At 38.8% G+C, this 25483-nt stretch overlaps 1 protein-coding gene across 5 annotated transcripts in view; it reads right to left on the bottom strand.

Annotated features, from left to right (window-relative positions):
- Positions 1-543: 543 nt before the first annotated feature.
- Positions 544-25483, bottom strand: part of PRPSAP2 (phosphoribosyl pyrophosphate synthetase associated protein 2) — a 32946-nt gene continuing 8006 nt past the window's right edge. For all 5 annotated transcript variants that reach the window (XM_005288996.5, XM_065560218.1, XM_005288994.5 and 2 more), the window contains 11 exons: positions 24323-24442; positions 23331-23482; positions 21745-21797; positions 21044-21110; positions 19866-20038; positions 18674-18789; positions 14771-14826; positions 10577-10725; positions 4224-4294; positions 1875-2021; positions 544-1222 (listed from right to left, as the gene is read on the bottom strand). In XM_005288996.5, the coding sequence (XP_005289053.1) occupies positions 1064-1222; positions 1875-2021; positions 4224-4294; positions 10577-10725; positions 14771-14826; positions 18674-18789; positions 19866-20038; positions 21044-21110; positions 21745-21797; positions 23331-23449 (1110 nt within the window). In that variant the 5' untranslated portion in view covers positions 23450-23482; positions 24323-24442 and the 3' untranslated portion in view covers positions 544-1063. The remainder of the gene's footprint in view (positions 1223-1874; positions 2022-4223; positions 4295-10576; positions 10726-14770; positions 14827-18673; positions 18790-19865; positions 20039-21043; positions 21111-21744; positions 21798-23330; positions 23483-24322; positions 24443-25483) is intronic.

The following is a 25483-nucleotide window of genomic DNA, read 5'->3' as shown; positions in this document are numbered from 1 at the left end:
GCACTCAAAAAAAGAGTCCTCAGCAAATGAATGGCTCCAGACTGATCTAATGAAGCATGTGTGGAAAACACACATGTAGGTAATGGAGGTTAAGGAAGGCCAAGCCTTCCAAGTTACAAACAGGTTGGTCAACAGCAAGATATGGAGCAGAAATAGATACCATGACAGTGAATAATAAATAAGGTATATATTTATTATAGATGAGCCCTATCTACTTGTCTGTAAAGTACCTCGCACACCTCTGGTGCCATATAAACTACATACTATTGTCTCTCTATACAATTAGTGAAGTACGGCAGTTCAACCAAAAAGTGGTAATATATTTGTTTCCTTCCCCTTCGCCCCCTTTGCTCTTTTACAGTAAAGCAGCAACAATATAAAGCCAATTACCTGCCCTAATGTTTATGCACGCTCAGCTTATATTAGTAAGGAAAATGTACCAAATGTACCAAACCTTACAACTTTGTTCAACATCGCAACACCCCCTAATGGCAACTTTTGATAGGGCCACATTCTGAAATGCAAGTAACTACTGAATAAACATTTTTTAAAAAGCTCACACAAAACAAATCTTTATTCTTTGTTGCAGAAAATAAATACAGGTGCATATTTCATATGCTTTTCTATAAAAGCACTTCTACAAAATGTCACTTAACTGCATACAACAGTACAACCTTTTTGGCTTTTAAAATGCAAATATTATACAGTCACTTCATTTTATCAACTTTTTAAAGCACTTGTAGCAAGCAGCTTTGGAAAAGGAATGTTTAGTTTATGAGCTAAATTCTTGCTTCAAGTGTTTGTTTTCCATATATAGTGCAACTAACCTAAAAGCAACTAGAACAACTTTTTTTTCTCTTTTTGGAAAACGTTTGGGTCTTTTTCAAAAACTGCAAAGAAAAATAGCTCTTGAAATCTGGTCTAACTTCAAATTTAAACCAAGAAAAACAACAAAACAGAAATGACTCAATTGAAATATTAAGGTAAGCATGATGCTTCACAGCTTGTTTTCTATACAATTCCAGTTTGGCCCTTGGTTTTTCTTTAGAATAAAAAGAAAAGATTAATCATCTAGTCCTATATTTCTGAAAAGGTAAGACATGGACTCCCCATTATGGATTCTGCGAATGGCTTCTGAGAGGATCATACTGATATCCACGGTCTTAATTTTGGGACACTGGAGTTTTTGTATTTCATGTGGAATCGTGTTGGTTACAACAACCTAGAGAGAGAAAGAGAAAAACCGTCACAGTAGAAATTATTTTTCCCTGATCTTTTCCCTTCAGTTTCTGATCTGCACCCTATCACATCAGAGTCTGAAAAGGAAAGTTCTACCCTCCAGATCCCAAGAAAGTTAAATGGTTGATGCAAAGCAGGATCTCCTTTTGTGACTGTTTATTGACAGGATTATAGCCTTATGAACGGTTATACATTGCTGTTGGATGCCTACCTACTCACCTATCTACTAATGCTAAAGAAACAGTCCTTCCTTGCCTTCATCCTGTCAAACACGCACAAGGGGATGCACTCTTAATTACTCTTCACTTAAGGAGAATCTCCATATGTTGACAATCCTTTACCTAGGCTCTTATTATTATGATGCACTCATCACTAAAGGATTCATGAAGACTTGAAAAAAAAGGAATAATTATATGTTAAAACCTTAATCTGTACTGAAAAGTGAAGCCAGGAACAAACAGCCACAGTATTGTTCCTGTAATTTGTAATTGATATTGTAATTAGTAATAATCCATATTAAAAATTTTAGGAGCCAAGCCAGCGGGGATTTTAAAGCTGGCACAATTTTCTGAAGAGTTTTCATCATTTTCATTTGCTTCTGAACTTTGAAGCTAGCCCATCCTGCCCACACTTACTTCATCAATAGCAGACTCTTCTATCAACCTGGGAGCATCTGAAGACAGCAGGCCGTGGGTCGCCATTACAAAAATCTTGTATGCTCCCCTTTCCTTGAGAGTCTCTGCTGCAGCGAGGAAGCTGTCAACATCATCTATAATGTCATCCTGTCAAAATAAGACCAGGCCAATGAAGACTCCACACTTCCTCAAACAGGCCACGCAACAGAGGCAGACAGAGCTAGTGCAATTCTACTGGTGTCAAGGCAGTAGATTTCTCTAGTCTACATACAAACCATATTATTAATTTACTGAAAGTAACCCTTACTATCCTATATGGTGGCTCAAGGAACAGAGTGTGGAGAGGAGAATTGCCACGGCTCTAAACATAACACCAAAGACTCCCCTATAGAAAAAGTTACTCCAAACATTAAAACCTCAAATTAATAACATTTTATATTAAAAACCCAAAGAATAATGCAATTTCTCCAGTGTCCTTTAAGACAACATCAGTCTTTATGTCATTGGCACTTCTAGATCTGCAGTGTTAATATTCATGATACTTTGTTTCTTTGAAATGATGCAACGGAGTCCAGCTACCAGGCTTTCACCTTATGAAAACTCTCTTGGACAGAGTTTCAGGTGACCCATTCAGTAGATACTATCAGGGCCAGATCCTGCTTTTGTGTGTCTATCACTGTATATTTTGGACAATTAATTGCAGTGTTATTCACTAAAGCACAAGAGGATTTTTAAAACCTATACAGCAAGATTCAGTCATGTAACCAGGAGGGTGCATGAGAGAAGAAACCAAGCATTTAAAAAAAAAATCCCAGAATGTATTTACTAATAAAACAATAATAAATATTCCCACAAGACAGTTAAAAACCTGGAATATTTTTTCATTTTTGAACTTTGAAATTCAACAAGGGATAAAACCTTTGATTTTAAAAAGATGTGGAAAGACTTCAATTAAATCATGATTATGTACAGAGACCCCAAAACTTAGTCGTCATGTAAAGCTTTTCCAAATCACCTCAATCATTACCCAGACTTTAGTTAATATGGCAAAGAAACTGGTCCATCCTTTCTTCCATTTTATTCTTATACATGATCTTTAGTCCTTTAATATCTTGCATGCAGCCCTGCTAACAACTATGAACTGTAGAAGATAATTTCTAACCAGCCCTTTTTCTTCACTCTGCCTTCCCCAACACACGGACGTCCCCCTGGCTTTTAATACAGGAGCCGTGCCCAGAGAGTCTATTAAAGTACAAGAATTGGATTAACCAATCAGTTTCAGAAGTTACACCAGAAATCTTCATCAGCAAATTACACTGGCAGAGAGAACTGGCACCATCATCAAGAACTAAAACAGCACTTAAGTATTTTATTAAAAAATAAAAAGACTTCAGAGAGGTGAAAGGGAGTGATCCAGTTTATTTTTAAACTCCCTCAAATGTCAACCTGTGTGTAATTGTTATTAAAAATTCTCTTGGTCATTTGAATTATGAAAGGGAAAAGAAAATTGAAATTAATGGCCTTAAATGCAATGTTTCCATTAAGGCTGAGCAGCTTGTCATTTTGCTCAAACTGATGAGCCACTACACACACCACCACCAATATTCTGAGCATAAGCTTCAGAGAAATCCAATGTATTTTAGCAACATACTCTACTCACTTATCTTCAAGGACTTTACTAACCTTCATTAACCTCTCTATTCCTGTAAAGTAACCTGCTGAACTCATTTTATTGAAGGGGCACAGAGATATTCAGTCCATAATCAAGGAGATTCATACTGCAATTTCAGTTGCCCCCAGTTAATAGAGCCGGTCAAGGGTATTAGGAAACCTCAGAGGCAACCTAAATGTCTTCCTTATGTGCTTAGAATGTCCATGTAGTGAGCCAACACCCAAACAAACAATCCATGTTTTTGCACTAGTTAAAAGTTTTAAATGCCAACAGCTCAGCATTTAATAACGGCCCTTCAAAAAGACACTGGCAAGGTTTGTGGAAGGCCATTTCAAGCTTATTATAAAGAGAGAGAACTAGAGTGTGATGGGATTTTTTAAAAAAATAACCAAACAAGTTGTTTTCAAAAGATTTCACTTATATTTGGGAACCAGGAAATTATTTTTTTGAGGTTGAAAACAAAGATTGGATCTTCCACTGAATTCTTGCCCTGTGTATCCTTAATTTAAGACTAGAGTGACCACAAGCTCTCTTACATGTCAGGAGTTTGACAATTTTAGTTTAGATACAATAGGAAAACCTTCAAAATTAGCCCTACTTTAAAGGATACCCACAAATATACACACACATTCCTAAGTTCAAAGCTATCAGAGTTCTGATCCAAAACATCCACTTACCACAATGATGGCTATTCTTCCTCCTACATCTCCAACAACTGTGATTGGTGGCTTTTCCTTTGGAATCAGCACTGATTAAAGGATTAAAAAAAAGAAGAAGAAAAATTGTACATGCTAAAATGAATGAGGAAATTCTTGCTTTGCACTACTCATCATTTATCATTTTTCCATAGATAAAAGCAAAGCAGGAACTGTCTCCACCATCATTGCTCTGCTTCCTTGGGCAGCAGAATCTCGTGCACAAGGCATTGAGTCTTTCCACATAGGATATCAACTATAAATATTCAGGCCCCGATCCTGTCAGTTACTCTGAATGAGTAAACACCTGCACAGAGCCCCTCTGAAATCAGTGGGGTTCCAGATGGGCACAGGGATCCGCCCATAAAATAATTTGCAGGACTGGGTGCCTTAAAGGCACATGTTTGCTGTCTGCTAACTCAAGCCAGTAAGTCTTGTATGCAGTGCAATTTGTACAGTAAAATTTAAGAATGCTGTGCTGACATTCAATTCCTAGGGAGGAACTGGGATTTCTGGGCTCAACAATGGTGTAAAATGCATATGAAAAAACGGTTACTTTCCTGCACAGTAACTGTTATTCTTTGAGATGTGTTGGCCACATAGTCATTCCACTGTGGGGGGGGGGGGGGGTGCCCGATACACTGGAATCAGAGACTTTTGCCAGCAGTATCACTAGGTCAGGGGTTCTCAAACTTTTGTACTGGTGACCCCTTTCACACAGCAAGCCTCTGAGCGTGACCCCCCCCCTATAAATTAAAAACATGTTTTTATATATTTAACACCATTATAAATGCTGGAGGCGAAGCGGGGTTTAGGGTGGAGGCTGACAGCTCGTGACCCCACATGTAATAACCTCGCGACCCGAGGGGTCAAGACCCCCAGTTTGAGAACCCCTGCACTAGGTAGTGCCTGTGTCCCCGCTGCCCTCTTGCTCAGAGTCAAAGGGGACGTGGCTGCCACCTCCCTTTCCATTCCTTTGTATCCCCATCCAATACCCAAAGCAGTGGGGAATGTAGGATGGTCATGGCATGTATAGGTGCATGACCTCTCAAAGAGCAACAGTTACTGTACAGAGAAGTAAGATTTTTCTCCTTAAAGTGATTGTGCACATATACATTCCAATGTAGGGCACTCATCAGCAGTTCTCTTACAGGCTGGGACTCAGATTACTTGAAAAGAGACTGCAGCACTGACTGGCTGAAATTGACACTACCCCAGGAACCCTGAGTGATAGCATGGTGTCTGGAAAAGATATGTACTTATGTCTATGTGGCAGCCTTGCAAATGTCCACTATTGGTATGTTACTCAGGAAGGCTGATGAAGTGGATGGAACAAGCCCTAATGCAATGGGCCATTATTCTCAGAGGAGACGCAACCTTTACTAGATCATAGCAAAGCTTGATACAGTCAGACATCCAGTGAGATATATGATAGATTAAAGGGAAGCCAGTTACAGCCTATCAGAAAAGGCTATAAAGAGTCTAAGAGATGACCTAAAAGATTGTTCAGGCCAGATGAAAGGACAGAACCCTTTGAACATCCAAAGTATGAAGCCTCTCCTCAGCTTTGCTACAGCGAGGCTTTGGAAAACATACTGTCAGAGGAACAGGTTTGTTGAGGTGGAGAGCAAATACTACCTTAGGCATAAACTTACAGTGTGGCCTAAGAGAATCCTTGTCTTTGTGAAAGAAGGGTCCTGCTAACACCACCTGAAGCTCTGACATGATTCTCACAGACTTAATCGCTATCAAAACCACTGTATATACTGATGGCAATTACAAAGAATTTGTTGCTAGAGGTTTAAAGGGGGAACCCATTAAACAGGACAAAACTAAATTCAGGTCCCTTGAGTATATGTGTAAACAAGACCTTTTAAAACCCTAGACACCAAAGGATGCAAAAAACACAAAACCCATCTACTGGAAGATGTATCAGGAGATGGAGCCTAGATACACCCTTATAGAACAGATGGAGAGATCGGAAGATTTCAAATGCAGCAGGTAGTCGAATATATGTCTAATTTCAGCAGTGTTCAGCGACTACTGGCAAGACTCAGTTCAGGCTGAGAACATTTTCCAATTTGCTGCGCAAGTGCCCATGGCTGTATCCTTCCCTTCTATGCACCAACCAGCAGAGATGTCTTGGGAGCAAATTCTTTCCTCATTGCTAAACCAGAGATCAGACACACTATAAGTTCCTTGGCTCAGTTCTGAGATAGAAGGTCCTCAACCAGAGGCAGAGCTAGGGGAGGTCAAACTGATAGCTGATGTAAGTCGGTGTACCAGTATTGTTTGGGGCAGGTCAGCTCTACAAGGATTAAAGTTGGTTTGTCTCTTTTAGCTCCATGATCACCCTCAGAATTAGGAGGATGGAGAAAACATATATTGGAAGATCTGACCAAAGGAGAAGGAAAGTATCTGTCAAAGAACCTGGATTGTGACCTGTTCTGGAGCAGAACTTCCTGCATTTGTTGTTCAGGGTGGTTGCAAAGACAGTGCTAGCATCGGTGCTTCCAACCAGACCCTGACTCGGCAGCAGAGAATTTTTTTTAAGCACCTTTTTATGAGAAAAGAAGTGCAGCCTATCAGCTTCAGAAGGCTTTGAGCGTGTCAAGGAGGCCATAGGCGAGGAAGAAGATCTCACACAAAGACTGCTTTGGAGCAGAGGCCACAGAAGGGGAAATCCCTGGAAGGAATTCTCTGCTCTCTCGTGGTCAGGGTCAGGCTCTAAAGAGGGCTGCATTGCCTGTTCCATAAGAGAAACCTTAAGATGGAAATCCCTCTGTTTCTCAGTCCTCTTGGGAACGAGGTACAGATAGGACATTTGTCCCTCACATACCACTCACCTAAATGAATTAGACAACTTTTCCGCCTATCTGTGACAGGGATAACAGACCTGCGCATGGCACATTGCTGTGCAGAAATCACATGGATTTAAACCAAAATAACCCCTGAAAGACTATAAACTAACTACACACAAAGAAGAAAAACATTTCTAAGCTGGATAACCATAGGTCAAGAGCAACCAGGGAGCTCCAACTCTCATCACAAGCGACAAGAAGGAACTGAGAGGGAGTTGGCAGACACACCCCTTTTATGCCCTCAGCTCTTAGCATAAGGACAGCAGGGGCACATGGACCACTTAGGAGTACTGCTGGCAAAAGTCTTCAACTCAAGTGCAGTATTAAAGTGGAATATATATGTGCACAATCACTAGGAAGGAGAACTTTGTGAGGCACCTTGGAAAAGTCTCTGCCTCAGTTTCCCTATCTGTAAAATTGAGTTAATTAAGCCTCACAGCATCCTGTGTGTTAAGGTCTATAAAATGCTGGCAGAGCCTCACATGAAGGAGGCTGCAGAAGTACAAAGCATCATAAAGCAATATTTCCATACATCATCACTTGGCCTTTTCTTCAGCAGCTTGGTTCAGTTGAAACGTTAGCACTGTTGCATTCTTTTCAAAGTTCTTTTCTGGATGTCTGACAAGGTGTACAGCGGGCTATATTTCTGACACAGGCACCTAATGCTAATGTATACTAACAGATCTCCAACTTCTGAATGGCCATCAGTCCTATGCTGTGCTGAGCAGCATTTCTGGAAGCAATGACCCTGACAAGAAATGCAAGTGCCACCTTCAGAAGAGTGGGCTCAGTGTGGCAAGAGCCCTGCGGTGACTGAAAACCATGCAAACCTTTAAAGCTGGCAGTTTTAAATAAGGCTGCTGCTTTGCCTTAATTTATACCACATGCCCTATTGCAAAGCAGCAGGATATGTTCTTCTGACAATTACCCATCCTTCACACAGGGATCACAAGAATTGGGAAGACTACAAGAAGGAATTGCCACATTTGAGACAGAACAAAACTGATATATAAAGGAGAAACAGACGACTAAATAAAGCTTTCCGCCATTATAGGATCATATAGTCAAACATAGTTTAAGCATATTGGGGATTTTTTTTGCCATTTTCTGCTCTGTAAATTTATATTTCCCTAAAACTTTTAAATCTCACTGACAGCAGTGACACCTGCTGGTGAATAAGTTTACAGTCTGTCCTTTTGCTAAATCATTCTCAGCTCCAACAACTAGCTGATATTAAAGGTTGTTAAGGAGTAAAATTTATCCCACAAAAACAAGTGACATCCTCCATCTACTCAGTGCATTTTCATTTTTATTTTATTTTCTACAATTACAAAGGGAAGGGGAAAACACAAGCTAAAAGAAAAATACAAATGTTAAAGTTAAACCTTATCATGGTGCTGGTTATGTTTGTTGTAATTTTGAAGACACTGATTGCAACTCCATAGTTAAGGTTCCATTCTGAGATTAGTTTAAAACGGAACATACGTTTCTGTTTTTCCTGTATATGAGGTGGCCTTTCAGTGTGAAATGTCAATGTTAGAAAGCTAAAGGGCGTAAATACTGACATTTTTATCCAAAGATGTATTTCAGACCAACTTCAATCTGACTTTTTTGTCGACTGGTATATTGTTAAAAAACATTGGTCTATCTAAACAAAATTAATGGAAGAATCTTTATTAGATCTGTTACATAAGTTTTTGGGTTTTTTTTTTTTTTTTTAAATACATTTTTAGCACTAAGGGTCATTTTTTTGCCATTGTTCATCATAACAGAAAGCTTATACACAATAGGTGACCAACTGACAAAGTCTTCAGCATATACAAAATCCTCTGCACACATAATAATCTTTTCCATCAGAAGCTATATTTTTCTATCAGTTTTTAAGTGCCAAGAAAGCATAGCTGTTAATGAATAACGTTGTATGCAGTGTGTAGCCATGTCAGTTGCAGGATATTAGAGATAAGATGTGTGAGGTAACACCGTTTATTGGATCAAATTCTGTTGGGGAGAGAGACAAGCTTTTGAGCTTACACAGAGGTCTTCTTCAGGACTGAAGCTCGAAAGCTTGTCTCTCTCACCAACAGAAGTTGGTCCAATGAAAAATATTACCTCACCCACCTTGTCTCTCTAATAGATAAAGTTGTCATTAGCCACTGCTCTAGTACATTTCCAGGAACCACACTCCCTGGAGGTCCACCAGCAACACCTTGCTCACAATCTTGCCCCTCCACCCCAACTAAAACGCCTAGGAAATTAAAACACAAAAAATGTTGTGGAACTGTTACAGTTGCTACACATACCATATGACAAAACTACTTCAGCAAAGAAATGAAACTTTAAGCCACCCCATTTTACAGTACATGCCTTCTACGATTCCATCCACATGGAAGTAACCAAACCACTACCACAGCTACCGTACACACAACCATAACTGTACCCCAATATGGACGACAGCCTTTATCACCCACCGCATTTATTAAACTGCTACTCTAACAAATATCCAAAACTGGTAAGCACTGGCAGGAGTTACTTTAGCAGAAAGGTGTGTGCAGAAAGAAGAAATGAAGTGGCAGAATTACGGATGTGGTCTGGGGTGTTCCCTTGTTTTTGTGGTTTTGAGTCTAATCCATTGTGCATATGTAGAAACCCTACCCGTTACACACAATTTTTATATCAAATTAGCTTATAAACAATAATATGGAGCACTCCTTGGGATTAATTCTTTTCAGCCAGCAATCTTTTCAGCCAACAAAATCTCCATCTCAGCTGTTTACTTTTCTCTGCAATGTGTAACAGTTAACAGATACTCTTCTCACCATGAAAAATTCCATTTAATTATACTTGACTCTTACATAGCATTTTAAAGAAAAGAATCATGAGCGGAACCTGAAGCAAATGACTTGTCCAAGATCATACAGCAGGTCAATGGCAGACAGGAATAGAATCCAGGTTTCCTGACTCTCAGTTCAATGCTCTATCTGCCGGACCATGCTACCTTCCTAAATTGATTTATTTACCTCAAGCGGAGAAGGGAAGGGAGAAGAGGTTTTTTTTGGGGGGGGAGGTTATATATTGTTAACACAAATGAAATATTTAAATAAATCAAACCTAAACAGCCTTAAAGTAATATGTAAGATATGAGGCAGAGGAACTCACTTGTCTATTTACCCAGGTCAGAGTAGGTATTGCAAACTCATACAGGACACACTGTCAGACCGAAAGAAAAGCTCTGTGTATGATCGAAAGCTTGTCTCTCTCAACAACAGAAGTTGGTCCAATAAAAGATACCTCACCCACCTTGTCACTCAGCCACACAGTTTTGCACTGCTGCAAATCATAGGCATCATAGGCAAAGGGTATGTGTAGTAATTCTTTGCTAGTTTATTTCTGACAGCCATCCCTTTTTAACAATCCTCAAATGGGTTAGAAAAACCCGATATATAAGAAGTTACATACACACACAAACTTACTTACTGGGTATCTCCAAACTGGGATGAATAGCAGCTACACTTTTGGCTGTAGGAGGTGAATGTCGACCATCTACCAGGTCAGATTCAGCATCTTGAGCTTCCCCATGAATCACAGCAATTCCTAGCCTCAAGCGCTCAGCAAATGACTGTGCCCTGCAGGAAAGAATACATTAAAAAGTTAAAATAACCCAAACACAACACAAGCCTATTTTTTTATTCTGAAATAGGAGGAAAAATTGAATGATTCCTACAACTGAGGGAAAGAATGCAGGGACTACTTCTAGAAGACACCTTCTAATCATTGGGTTTAGAAAAGCTTGATAGTCCTGAAAGCATTTGCCCTGGTCTTGCCAAAGTGTTTCAAGCCTTTGCAAGTAATAGAACAAGTGTTAATCATTAAGGTCAGATTACCATCTTGCTCCTTCCATTTTTCAGCTGCAACATGAATTAAAAATCAACTGTTAAAATCATATAAAATTATTGCCTTACCCTCTTCTATTTCACTTCTGGCATGAGTTTAAGGGCCACAGTGCCATGACCCAATGTTGCTAGAAATTAATGCTGTATACCACTGGAAAACTAGGGATCTCAAGTGATCTTTTCCAACTGTATACATCCCTCATTTCTAGTCCTGAAGGAGCCTGAGATCTTGGGCCTTAAAACTGTCACTGGTCTCAGTGTTTTTGACAGTGGTCCATAACTGACTGCAGCAGATTCAAGACTTCAGATTAACTTGCATTCCCTTGGTAAACATTTTTTCAAATGGGAATAAGTAAAACCCAACTTAAAATTAAGTATATGAACACAAGAGGTGGACTAAATGGGACAGAATAACCTAGACAGTCTGGTTTGCAACTATGGATATCCTACAGGAATAACAAAAGTCAAGTAATCAGCTATTTAACCCATTGCCAGATCATTTGTTGCAAGTCAAGACCTGAGTTTTAGTAAACTTGCAAAATGAAAAATATCCCTTACCATACACCATTTCTTCAGTTGCAATCTGGAATTACGTAAAGGGTCAATATTAAGGAGTTTAGGATACAAATTTAGATGTGTTAAAAATAAAGCTTTCAATGAAATTTTAAAATGTCAGTGAACTGTTTGATTCCTTAGGGGAAGAAAAGAAGGGAGATATATTTTTTCCTGCAGTATTAGCATCTCAAATGCTGAACGGAGGAGGATAGCAAGTGAAAAACTAGAACTGATAAGTCCAGTTTCATTGTACAAGCCAAGTGAAGTGCAACAAATAAGGAAGTAGCATCACTGGCAAGCTAGGTTAGATTTAAGAGTCTTTCACTTACAATCTATAGAGTTAATAAGGATTTTTTTAAACAAATATTTAAATACAGCATATGATTTTTATTCCAACCACCTGCTTTTTTAATTAAAAATTCCAATTAAACAAACAAGAGTTTAATAAAGTCTAGCTGGTAAAATCAGGACACCACACTACACTGAATAAAGCTCAGGCTGTATGCAAAATGACTTTTACCTGAATTTTGAAATGAGACCAGAAACTGAACAAACATTCCGAATTACAATAGACTAAGCCATCTCCTATCACAGATATGCATTCTAAAGAAAAAATATTTGAAGCTGACATTTGTCTTCCTTGGTTATTTTTTGTCAAGAGTTTATCTCCCCTGCCCAAACAATTAATTTTCTTACAGAACACTTCAGCTTTTTCAGATTTACAAATGACTACTTAAGAAACAGTTGTAGGAACCAACATTTTGACTAACAATGCCTTCAATGTTTTCTAGGCCATACGATTTAGGCCAAATTTTCAGCCACAGATGCACATACAAAAAAAGGAGTATATGCAACCCCTCATATATTTCTGTGCAAATCTATTAATTGTGCATTTAGGTTCTCTATTTGCACGCACAATTAACTGACATGCCTGAGCAAATGCAAGGACTCACATTTTCATTTTTGGACAGTATATATCGATATGTCCCAATAATATATCTAGGGAATGGGAGAAGAGGACGCAGGCATCCACGCAGGAACTAGATGCCTCCAGAGAAGCAAAAAGGCAGCGCACCCACCCTTCCTCAACACCAGCCACTGGAGCCAGCCGGCTCAAGAGAAAAAGGCATCATGCATCTCCTTAAGGAGTATAGCTGATATACTGTACTCTACACCCACATACCCAAGAGCTCTGAAAGACTGTGTGCTTCCTTGATGCATAATACCTACAGGAGCTCCCAGAAGAGAAAGGCAGCTCTGCCCAGCCTCCAACACAAACCTGTGACTAACAGGCATGATTAAGCCCCATAAAACACTAAAGGATCACTTTACTCATCACCAACATGCAAGCAGTTCTGGAATGGAAGGCCAAAGACTAGATACCACTTCAGGACAGAAAAATAATCTTTTATCCAATTGAACTGTTATAGCTTCACAGATTTAGATGCATACTTACAATTCAGATATTTAAGACATCAAATTGATGCCAGAAACAGAATTAATATTTCACAGTGCTCATGGGCCTTTATGTATGCTTCACTACAAGCAATAAGGAGGTATTCCCAGAACAGTAAACTAAGAAAGACACCCTAACATTCAAGCAAAATGATCCTGTTAATATTACTGTCAACAGGATTATGCAGCTAACAGCTTATATGAAATACAGTAAAACTCAGAAGTTGAATTACAAGACAGGGATGCAATTGGGGACCAGAATGATTATTTGTAAACAACTTCTATTTTAAAAAATAAAGTGCATCCGCTTATATAGCATCTGTCACATAGAAGCCAGATTAAAGAGATATTTAACACAAGTAGTGGAATATTTAGTTCATATGAAGAATACTGCTAGATAAAAAACATGAAATCGTTTTTTGTAGTACACTGCCACCAGTTAGAAACTGTTCTGATTTGTTACAAAACAAATGTTTCCTACTAACAAAGTCATAATACCGGATATAAAAGTCTAGGTAACACTTCCACAAGTAATTAGTTGTCATTGCAGAAAAGCCACCATTAATTCTTAAACTATCATTCAACTCCTTATCAGCTTCTTAAAGGAGTGAAATTCCATCAGAGAGCAGAGGGATAGATAGCCATAAACAAACAAAACCAGAAATCAATGATGATTACTTAACAAGCATGTTAACATGATAAAATACTAATCTCAATGAGAAGAGAAAGTTTGCCCTGGACCTTGCACACTTCAGCCAGACTAGAGAATAAACTCTCTATATTTAGGATTTGCCCAGTCACTTTCTAAATCATGATCACATTAAGCAACAATTTTGGACCACCGGAGTTGTCATATTTGCCTTGCCATTGTTCTTCATCCATAGTTGAAATTTTAAACAATAGATATTTAAATATAAATACATGTTTAAATGTAATAAAAGTTCCTAAAATATTTTTAGAATGCTAAACACTGTTTTTCCATTGTTGGATTCACTTTTTCATGCTTTCAATTTTTAAAAGACCTTCTAAAACAGCAATGAAGTTATAATAAAACTGGAAGAGGCTGAAGGCCATATCTTAAATATTAGAAGAAAGGTACTGAGATATGGACAATTTCACGAACATTCAACTGACTGCTTGCAATATTAAAAAAAAAAAAAAAAAAGAGTAAAGCAGAAAGTCTGAGAAACAGCAATGTGCATTAGGTAGTGGATCAGTTATTTTTGTCCATACTTTAGTAATCAGAAAAATATTTCATTCTACAGATTTGGCAGAAGATGGAGAAGCTATGTTTTTAGCCTGCCAACCTTGACAGCGTTCCTTTATACAACTATGCTTTTTATTTATCCCCTTCACGTTGACTTCAAGTCCCACATTGGGACAGAGATTCAGATGTAATAAACAACATATAGAAACAGTTTCTATATATTCATACATACACATATAGCTCCACACACATTGGTAAAACTTCAAATATTTTGAATAAAGCTTCACTGAAAAACTAGTCATTGAGGCCACAATGATTTCCCAAGTATTCTATGCCCACATGGACCCAATGTTAACTGCACATGCTGTAAATTATTAGTATCGGCAATACTGACTACTGAAACAATACGGAAAGTTTCATGTATAAATAAATTGGTCATCTGAGTCCTTCATTTTGAGCCTCTCATTTCATATGACAGTGCCCTGAACTTAATGCTAAAAATCAGGGACTATGTTAGTTACAGATTGCTTGCTCCAATCAAAGAGAGTAGATCTTACTCACCTCTTTGCAGATGCAGGTGATTTGGCCACGATCACAGCATTCCTGTAATCTGGGATCTGTAGCAAACAACAGAGATCAACTATGTCATATCTTTTATGGAAATTTAAGCTCATTAAGTGCCACAGATAATTTTAAATTTTTAAGAATTTAAAAAAATATCTAAAGTATCAAATACTTCAAGTTTAAGCAAATAACCCTAGCTTTGAATGCCTAGATTTTACAACCTTAAAAATATTCTTTTAATGTTGTTTTCTGTGTGTAATTTCCTACATTTTTAAAAACAAACTGAAAAAACCCAAGTTCCATCATGTGGCATCATACTGAAACCCATATGGATCATCAGCAGGGATGGAATATTTACATCCACTCCACAGACCACTACCACTTGATCAAACAGAATAACTGATAGCAGTAGTAGGTTGTCGTCTTATGTGGACCAGCACTAAAGTGGGATGGGAATCTTAACCAGAGGGTTTCACAGTTATTTGCTGACAGCAGAGGAATCGTGAGACTCAGGAATCTATTTCAGGTTCTGGAGGGGAGTGTGATCTAGTGGGCACAAATTCTTCTGCTCACTCCTCCCAAGCATAACTTGCCCCAGTCTGGTCTCTTCCCCACCCTTGTCTTCTCATCCGAGTTCCATTCTCCACACTTAGCCAGTCCCAGTTCCACCCATTTGCAGTCTCTTCCTTCCCCCTCTCCCCACATCCCTGTTCTCCATCCCCACTGGCTCCCACCTCAGGCGCCTTGTCCAATCTCAGTGTTCTTACCCCCACCCATGGCTCCTTGTTCCAGTATCTTTCCCCAGCCAGTCCCAGTTCTCCCCCCAGACCTTGGCTCCTTATCAATTCTCTCTCTTCCCCCCTTCACCACTGGTTCTGGATCTCAATCTACTCTCCCCCTCCATCCCAATTCCTTCTCCCTGTTCAGTCCCGTCTTCCTCCAATCCCAGGGTCCGTGACCTGATCTACCATCCCCCCTCCCCTCGAGTTCAGGTCTTGTCCCCTCCACATTTAAATCAGGCAGCTTCCTCCTTCATGATGCCTGGATCCAATGGGGAAGAGGAGTCACTGATAGCACAGAGGCTCCCTGCCCCACAGTTCAGATGCCCGGACACATTTGCAAGGAAAATCCTCTTCCGCCCCAAGCTAGAACATGTGGATAGCGGGGAAGCGGTAGACATGGTATATCTTGACTCTAGTAAAGCTTTTGATACTGTCTCGCATGACCTTTTCATAAATAAACTAGGGAAATGCAATCTAGATGGAGCTACTATAAGGTGGGTGCAAAACTGGTTGGAAAACCACTCCCAGAGAGTAGTTATTAGTGGTTCACAGTCATGCTGGAAGGACATAATGAGTGGGGTCCCACGGGGATCAGTTCTGGGTCCCGTTCTGTTCAATATCTTCATCAATGAGTTAGATAATGGCATAGAGAGTACACTTATAAAGTCTGCGGACGATACCAAGCTGGGAGAGATTGCAATTGCTTTAGAGGACAGGATTAAAATTCAAAATGATCTGGACAAACTGGAATAATGGTCTGAAGTAAACAGGAGGAAATTCAATAAGGACAAATGCAAAGTACTCCACTTAGGAAGGAACAATCAGTTGCACACATACAAAATGTGAAATGACTGCCTAGGAAGGAGTACTGCAGAAAGGGATCTGGGGTTCATAGTGGACCACAAGCTAAATATGAGTCAACAATGTAACACTATTACAAAAACAGCAAACATCATTCTGGGATGTATTAGCAGGAGTGTTGTAAGCAAGACACGAGAAGTCATTCTTCCGCTCTACTCTGTGCTGATTAGGCCTCAACTATTGTGTCCAGTTCTGGGTGCCAAATTTCAGGAAGAATGTGAACAAATTGGAGAGAGTCCAGAGAAGAGCAACAAAAATGATTAAAGGTCTAGAAACATGACTTATGAGGGAAGATTGAAAAAATTGGGTTTGTTTAGTCTGGAAAAGAGAAGACTGAGGGGGGACATGACAAGTACAAGTAAGTTTTCAAGTACATAAAAGGCTGTTACAAGGAGGAGGGAGAAAAATTGTTTTTCTTAACCACTGAGGATAGACAAGAAGCAATGGGCTTACAGACCTTGTAAAATTAGACAGGCCATATGAAAGAGACATACAATGCAAGGTATGGACAAGGTAGGGCATGCCATTTAACATATTGAAGGCTCTATTTCTGGTCAAACATGATTGTCTCATTTTTAACTGCCAAATCTCCAAAGGTGATTTCCATTACTCAGTTTATGCAAAAGCTAAGTCAACAACCTGGAACTGTTCAACAATGCCCTTCAAAACTTAAAATATGGGCACTGGCAACTCCTAGCAGCAGAGAATTATGATAAGTCACTAACATCTAATGTGCAAGCTATACAGTGTGTGAAGGTGATATGAAATGTTCACTAAATAAGCATGCTCAGACATATACACAAACATGAAGCCCATGAAGACTTTATGCCACATAGTATCCAACTAACGGGTATCCTGGGGTGAAGAAAATCCAATTTCATCTTCGATTCTCATAGGATCTGGGCAGGAAATTATCATGGAATGGCCACCAGCAGCTCCCAAACTTTACAATTTGACCTATGGTTTAAGTTCTTTGTAAATAATCTCCATTCTTATCAAGTTGAACTTGTTTCACACTATTCAATACATCCCATTAAAGATACTAACAAACATTTAGCAGACTGTAGTATTCAAAATGCATGACTTCCAGAGCATATTTGGTAATCATGAAATGTAGATGATATATTAAGTTCTTCCTGATCAGTGTAACATGGCCATTTTATGAAGAAATACACATATAACATAGGCCTCTGGATTGGCTAGAAGGCACTAAGTGTGCCTAAATCCTGGGAAACCAAGTATGTCGGGTCCTTTTAGTTAGCTTACTTTCCTGTAAGTCATTCTATGAAGCAGAGAAAAGATAAAGGAAGTGAAATAAGAAAAACACCTTCTAAATATCCAACCCCCCTTCCCCCAGGAGTTTGCCAGCTTCCAAAAATCTGCAGATGAGTTTTATACTATTGCCATCTTAACTTGAGAAAATTTTACTAATGCCAAACATATATAACCAGCTAACCACTGGCTGAGAAACAATCACTGCCATAAATTTGCCAAACTTCCCCACACCAGTTTAAAATAATGTCATAACAAAAGTGCATCATGGAGTTTTTAGTACAGACGAAAGCTATACCTATATAAAACAATCCCTTGGGTTGAAGAGTGCTCTCCATTTGACAGGTTAGCTATGTGTGTGTTTTAGGGTGGGAAGCATTCATGTTCTTCCAAAGCATTGGGTATTAACCACTGACAGCAGTAGGATGTTACAATAAATATTTTTCACTAAAACAGCACTTTACATTCACAAGTCTCTTAGCACTTTATAAAAGAGGGCAATACTCATTTTACAATGGAGAAACTGGGGTACAGAAGTTCAGTTTCCCAAAATCCCACACTCCAAGTAGGTAGCTGATCAACAGACAACAGATCAAGGTCTCTTGACTACCAGTCATCTGTTCTCATCATTAGACAATGCTGCCTAGGTGATCTTTAGTCTGATCTATTATAATTGTATTAAATGTCCTCAATTAACATTTACACTTTCACAATTAAAGATCCCTACTCCTAACTTTTTATTTTAGTGACTATAGAGTGGGAAGAATGTTGATGACAAGAGTAGAAAAAAACAAAAAACCTACCATTTTAAAACTCTCAAAAAAATGAGATTCCTCCTCTCTTCAACAGACTTAAAAAAAAAAAAAAGTACTAAATTTCACTTGATAGTATCTTTACTGGTGTTCTAAACCCAACAACTGTAGGGATAACCTGAAATACAACATTGAAATGACAACTCTCATACACATTAGTAGGCCTTGCTCACCTCTTCTTGAATGTACTGAAGCAAGAATGGAGAAGCTCTCAAATTATCAACCGGAATATTAAAGAACCCCTGTATTTCCTTCTGATGTAAATCCATTGTAATGAGGTGAGTTAGACCTTTGAAAAAGAGAGTGACACTTAAAAGCCACTGCATGAAAAACAAGCAGGACAAACCTAAATATTATCTGTAGATACCAAATTTACTCCTCCTGTAGTTTTCACTAAAGGCTGTTTAGAACATGAATATTCTGTTGCACTAGAACAAAATAATATTATAGTTTTTATTGCAGTACACATGGTAAATAAATATCCCATTAAGGTTTATGGGGTATCAAATAAATAGGAGTACTTTGCATTTCTATGGTACCTTTTACCAAAGCCCTCAGAGCAATTTAAAAAATTGACTAAAATTCTCAACACCCCCATAACATAGATAAGTGCCACCTTCTTTCCACATTTGAAGAAATTAAGGCAGAGATTAAAGTCATTTGCCCACGGTCACACAGTAAGATTGTGACAGAGCTGAGATTATAACTCAGAACTCCTGACTCCCAATCCCAAATTCCAATTACCCCCACACTTCTTCCCATGAAATGAGAATCAACATTTAATTAAATCTACAAGACCAGACTGCACAATTACACAGCATATCTATGAATAGTTCATTATAACCGTCCACATGCTCCCAGGACAGATGCCATGGGAAAGAGCAGGCAGGCAGTTGCCCCGGAGGAATCAGGGGAGTTTATCCCATTCTCAGATGCCACCTTAAAAGTAGGTGTAAGTGGGATCACCCAACAGAGAGGTAAGAGAGAAATTGACAGAAATACAACTGCCCAAGAGAGAGTTAGGAAGGGAGAGAAGGGACCCAGCAGCAGTATCACAGCAAAGGAACCCCACCTTCCAGGATAGCAGGAATTCCAGCAGACTTATCTCACCAACTCAGCTTGGCATGGACTCTGCAATGGATGTTATAAAGACGTGCTCGTTTTTAATGCAGCATTTCACTCACCACTTTGTATTGCTTTTACGTTGGATTTTCCTCTCTAGGGTTTAAAATTTCCTCTTGCTAAATTCTTTATAGCTATTTCTTATTAAAGTTCCCAGTTTAATGCACACAGCTGCCTAGAAGTTAAATATGACATCAGAAGCCCACCATGCCCTGATTATTTCACAATATCCTGCATTCTTACCAGCTTTGCACATCATCGAAGCCAGTAATTTAGAGACAATGGAGCCCCTTTTCCTCATCTTGCACTGCTTGCTGTATGGGAAGTAGGGAATCACTCCAATAATGCTTTTGGCACAGGAGGTTTTACAAGCATACACCATGATCAGGAGTTCCATGATCGTAGTATTCACATCCCTGGAATGAGAAGTTTCTAGTTCTGTATCCACGCATAAATATCCTTTAGCTGAATTCAATGTGATACCTACATCTGCTTCAAGGGATTTGAAGAAAAACTGGCAATTGAAATATCCCTATAAGGAATCCAAATATGCACCCTAGGTAGGCCACTGGACTTGACATACTATTTTAATTTCTCACTAGGACTATACTTCATAATTTTTTCTCCCATTGCTTGTTCACCAACCTCATTGTTTAGAAAGACATTTTCAGGACCGTATCAGCACAACATGTTGCTGAAATAAGGTCTACATTGTAATTTGTCTCCCACATCTTTGCACCACAAGATAAAAATTGAGTAAATACGTTCTCACTACGGACAGGACTAACAGTTTTAGATTCCCATAATACATTCTCCTATTATTTTGGCCAAAAATATGCCTTGGCCAACACTAGGCTTTAAATATTTAGCAACTAACATCCTATCTCCTGTCTCTAAAGAAAAAGATTGAGTGGCATATATTAACATGGAAGGACTGATCATCAGGTAAACCAGTCCCATCATTTCTGCTGCTGTCAGAAACTAGAAGTATGCCTTTGAATTGTAGAGCTGTGTATATTCTTGAGAACATACAATTATTATGTTGCTTAATGAGTCACATGAGCCATTTGCTTTGAAGAGAGTGCTCCCACATTTAAAAGCATTAAGTGGTGCTGCACTCAGGGTAGTCGATCACAACAAGATTTTAAAGAGAACAAAGTAAGGAACAGAGTGTACATTGCAAAAGAATGCAGAAACCCATAGAACAAAATCCAGATTCATCTGAATATAAACAAAGTAAATGGTCAGATTATAAGACAGTCCCCTACATACACACCTTTTAAATCACAGAGACCAACTGGCCCATCTGTGAATCTCTCATATGTACAAAAAAAGAAAACCTAAGACAAAAGAATTCTTAAAGATAAACCATGTCAGAAACTACTCTAGTTTCTTTAGAATATGTGTTAGTTGTTACTCACTTTGAAACTGTTTGGATGATAAAGACATCTTTTCCTCTCACAGATTCTTGAATCTGCACCCTTGTTTCTGCCAAGAAGAGAAACATACCAAGATTTAAGAAACATACAACAGGACTTCATGGAATTACTCCATGAGGTCGTCATACGCTATAGACAAATCTAAAAAATAAATAATTTCTCCATCTTCAAACTGAAAGAGAATAGCCATATTGAAGACAATACTCATGGTCAAGTTTACAGACTTGTGTGCATTAGGTGCACAACTCCCACTAACGATAACGTGAGTCATGTGATAAGTTCCCACATGAGGACTTGAAAATGTATCCTTTGGGATCTAAAGAAGGTGATGATGTTGGCTACATACATGAACCCTCTGACCAATAATATTGCACCATGACAATACCAGCATTTAATGAGGATGAAGGAACAATATAAAAAAAACTAATTGGAGAGAGACAGCATACGACAGTGTGTGTGTGAGAGAGATGTATGCTAGTGATCACATATAAAAATAGGTGGTCTGGAAGAGTGACAGTCCTCAGAAGGCAGGAAGAGGAGAGGTGAAAGTTCACGCGTTGAGAGAACACAAATGTAAGAAGTGGTGCTTCGCTTTTCTGTAAATAAATTCTAAGGAGGGTTAGGTAATATACTGTCTCCCATAGAGGCAGAATGAGAGGTTTATTTAACCATTAAATGCTCACCTCTGTTTGGCTCCTGATAAACCTGAACTTTGCCCATCTCTACCCCCAAGCGACTGAAGAAAAAGAAAAGCAAAAATCAGTACATTACATCAAAGGGAATGGAAACCAGAATAAAGAAGAAGCCCAACCCAATGTTCATAACACTGTACAAATCTACACTTCGTAAATCACAGAACAAATGTTTTACTATGAGATTTCTCACAAATTTACATTTTACAAGAGTTACATTACAGGTTGATCTAAGCCTGTCCACAAATAAAAACAATTTAAAAAAAAAAAACACCAATGAACAAGAACATATAACTTGGAATTATTTTAGAAATTATGCAACAAGTTTCTCATCATCATCTTCATGGTGTCACAGATGTGCATGAGGCTTTACAAGACTGAGTTTAGATAGGTCCTTTCCCAGTGAAATTTCCCATCGAGACTGGAGAAGAGGTGAAATGAGGGCAAGAACAGACAAAGCTGTAGTTAATAAGCTTTTGAAGGTTAAACTATGGTTTAATATGTCTGTATTAGCATAGAAAAGCCAATTACTAAAAAGGGACTAATAGCATGAATGATGCACAAATATCCCCACATCCAAACGCTGTGTAACCTCAGCCTTCCCTCAGCACCCTTGTCTGTCCTTCCTAGGTCATGTCTAATTTAGACTGTAGGGAAGTGACCTGTCATGTCTGATATTTCTAAAAGCATCTTGCACGCCTATGGTCATGAAGTAGGATATAAATTTATTCAAGACATAATAGCTCTGCCAAAGCTATTAGCGCACTTTATACTAAAAATCCTCAACATCTAAATAAATTTGTATTGAGCAGAAAGGACAAGCCTTGATAACTAACAAAGCCATAGTACATATGGAATGAGAAAACAATGGATTTTTCTAACATATAGGATTATTTATCACTATCCAAATAAAAACCTTTGTAACTTACGTCTCCTAAACAATATTAATGTGGCCTTTCACAGCTTGCAAAACGAACAGGCCGAGCTTAAACGTTTTCTTTGTTATTTGGTGAATAAATTACATAGTGAATAAATTACACAGTATCTTTTAAAAATTCAAGTACTATAAAGATTTTAGGTGAGGTACTGACACTGACTACCTATTGCTGGAAATCGTGTTCTCTAATTTGCATGTCCCACAGTAATGAAAAAAGGCTTGTCGGGCCATACTACCCTACATGTAGTTGTTAAATGCTATGGATGCCAGGGCAAGGTGCCAACAACAAACCTCTCCCAGCTTGCTATACTGAGCTTCACGGTTAACGCCTTTATTACATGTACTACAGACTGCCCTGGGGCACAGTTCTCTAATTAATTCTTTACAATGATAGCTTAAAACAGACATCTATAATATTTATTTTCAGAGATGCAAGTTTAGTTGATTAGGAACAAAGATTTATTGTACTGACTGTGTACCTTGTAGGTAACTTTATTTTTCCAAACAATGGCTCAGTTTTACTAAGTAACTTTACAAAACATTCTTATCTGCTGAAGACAGATCTCTACTCCCAACCCACCTGCACCAATGTCCTACATGCTATGATGGCAGCAAAGACTAACCACTGGATATTACTTACTCAGCAATTCTCCTCGATAGTTCCGTGCATGATGAATTGGAATTAGCTGAAAACAGCACAAGCCCACCCTTTGTTATATTCATGATGGCTCCTATTTCAGTTGATGCCACACAAAACATCAAAACCTACTTTGTCTTTCCACTTCTAAAATACTGCAAAAAAATAAAAGACATATTAAGCATTACAATATTTACTGTAGAAACAAGTTTCCTTTGAATATGGGCTGCAGACTAATTCATCCTCCTGTATCCTCATACAGAATTGTTTGGTAAAAACATAACGAAAGAACAAACTTAAATTTTATTAGAGAATATTTTAAAAAATAAACGATACAGAAAATTTGAGGCATCAGTTATTGGTCATTGGGGGTAACATACAGAGTATAGGGGTATGTTGGTGTTTTGGGGTTGGGCAGCACACATAGTATATACAGACTGCAATGTCCCCAATGAGGGGTGGGTAACCGGTGGGCATACTACAAAGATGTAATCCTTACAACAATCCTTTGTGCCACATAAGCATTACTCTTTTTAACGATCTGGGCATTAAACAGTACACCCAGCAACAAAACATGAGGAGTGTGAGTGGAACCTGTCTTCTCTACCTCGTCTTGCCCTCAGCACTCATGGCAGCATCTAGCAGAAAGGCACCAAGAATGATTTCTTCAAACTCCCATCAGATCATATCACAAATTCTACATAATTTTTAATCATCTTCCTCAGTTTACATCTGACAGGGCAGATTGTTTGCCTACCATTTTTATCTGCTTGTCTAATTAACTTTCTGCCATTGTCATTCTCCCACTGGAGCGGCGAACCGTGGCCAGTGGGAGCCACGATCGGCTGGACCTGCGGACAGGGCAAGTAAACAAACCGGCCTGGCCCGCCAGGGGCTTTCCCTACACAAGCGGCGGCCCCAGTTTGAGAAACACTGGTATATACTATACATGCACTGTATATGTTTGCTTATTTTGCAATAAATTATAAACTTACAAATAAGGGTTGAACTTAAGGAAGAGTTCAATAAAGGTGGCAGATGTAACTAATGCCCTCTTGTACAATGCATCCACTTGGTCATGTAGCTGCTGTCATTCTTCAATACTAAAACTGCTCCTATGGAAACACCACAGAGAAAACAAACGTCAAGAGACAATTTAGACACTTTTATTCAATAAAGGCACACACACAAAAAATCAATGAATCACTTCAGGATTTCTCCATACTCTTTATTCCAGTTTGTAATACCACATTTTTATGCCACAAGGTAACAGAACACTTCAGTGACAGTATCACGCTGAACTGCAGCCACCATTACAGAGATAAAATAAGTACAATCTTAATTAACAAAGTGCTAAAAACCAGGGCTTTGGAGCGGAGCCCAGAACTGGAGCATGGAGCAGCTCCGGAGCAGTGGAGCTGCAGGTTTTTGCCTGGAGCTGGAGCAGAGCTGGAGCACAGCTCCAAAGCCCTGCTAAAAACTCAGCAACTTGCTTTTTTAATATATAAATACTCCAATACCTTCAAAGCGTGTCAACTGAACGTATCAATACCAGCAGCATAACTCAAACAAAGGAAGTTAACTTAGGCCAATGTCTCCATCTCATACCTTACCACAAATGTTTCACAAAAATGACTGTGTATTAGTCACATTTATGGAAGCAGCAGTTGGATTCAAACACTGCCAGCTATATTAAAGCTGTTTTACCAGCCTTTGCAACTAGACCTACTCTTACTCAGTTTGTCCAGGATGCAGAAGCTATATTTGGCTCATCAGCAGTTGAGAGCCAAGAAGAGGATGGGTATTTCCTACAAATAAAACACTCCACTACTGTGCAGCACTCTGCTCAGTTCCTGTAAATCAAAAACTGGCTCATGATACGACAGAAGCTTTTAATAGAGAGAGGTTGCAACAGGTACAACAGTAGAGCAGATCCCAGGAGTGTGCCTCAATTCTAACCTTAAAAAACCACCTGTTCAGTTAATAAGACAGATCAGACCTCAGCTCCTTTCAATCCCTGCCTTCAGCTGAGTCTATCAACAAGGAAAACTATCAGGCTGTGTCTACGCTAGCACTTTTGTCAGTACAACTTACGTCGCTGGGGTATGCCCCTCTGAGTCACATAAGTTACACCGACAAAAGCATCGGCATGGACA

This window comes from Chrysemys picta, chromosome 10 (assembly GCF_011386835.1).
Source record: "Chrysemys picta bellii isolate R12L10 chromosome 10, ASM1138683v2, whole genome shotgun sequence".
Taxonomy (NCBI): domain Eukaryota; kingdom Metazoa; phylum Chordata; order Testudines; family Emydidae; genus Chrysemys; species Chrysemys picta.
This window is presented reverse-complemented; position numbering and strand designations above follow the sequence as displayed.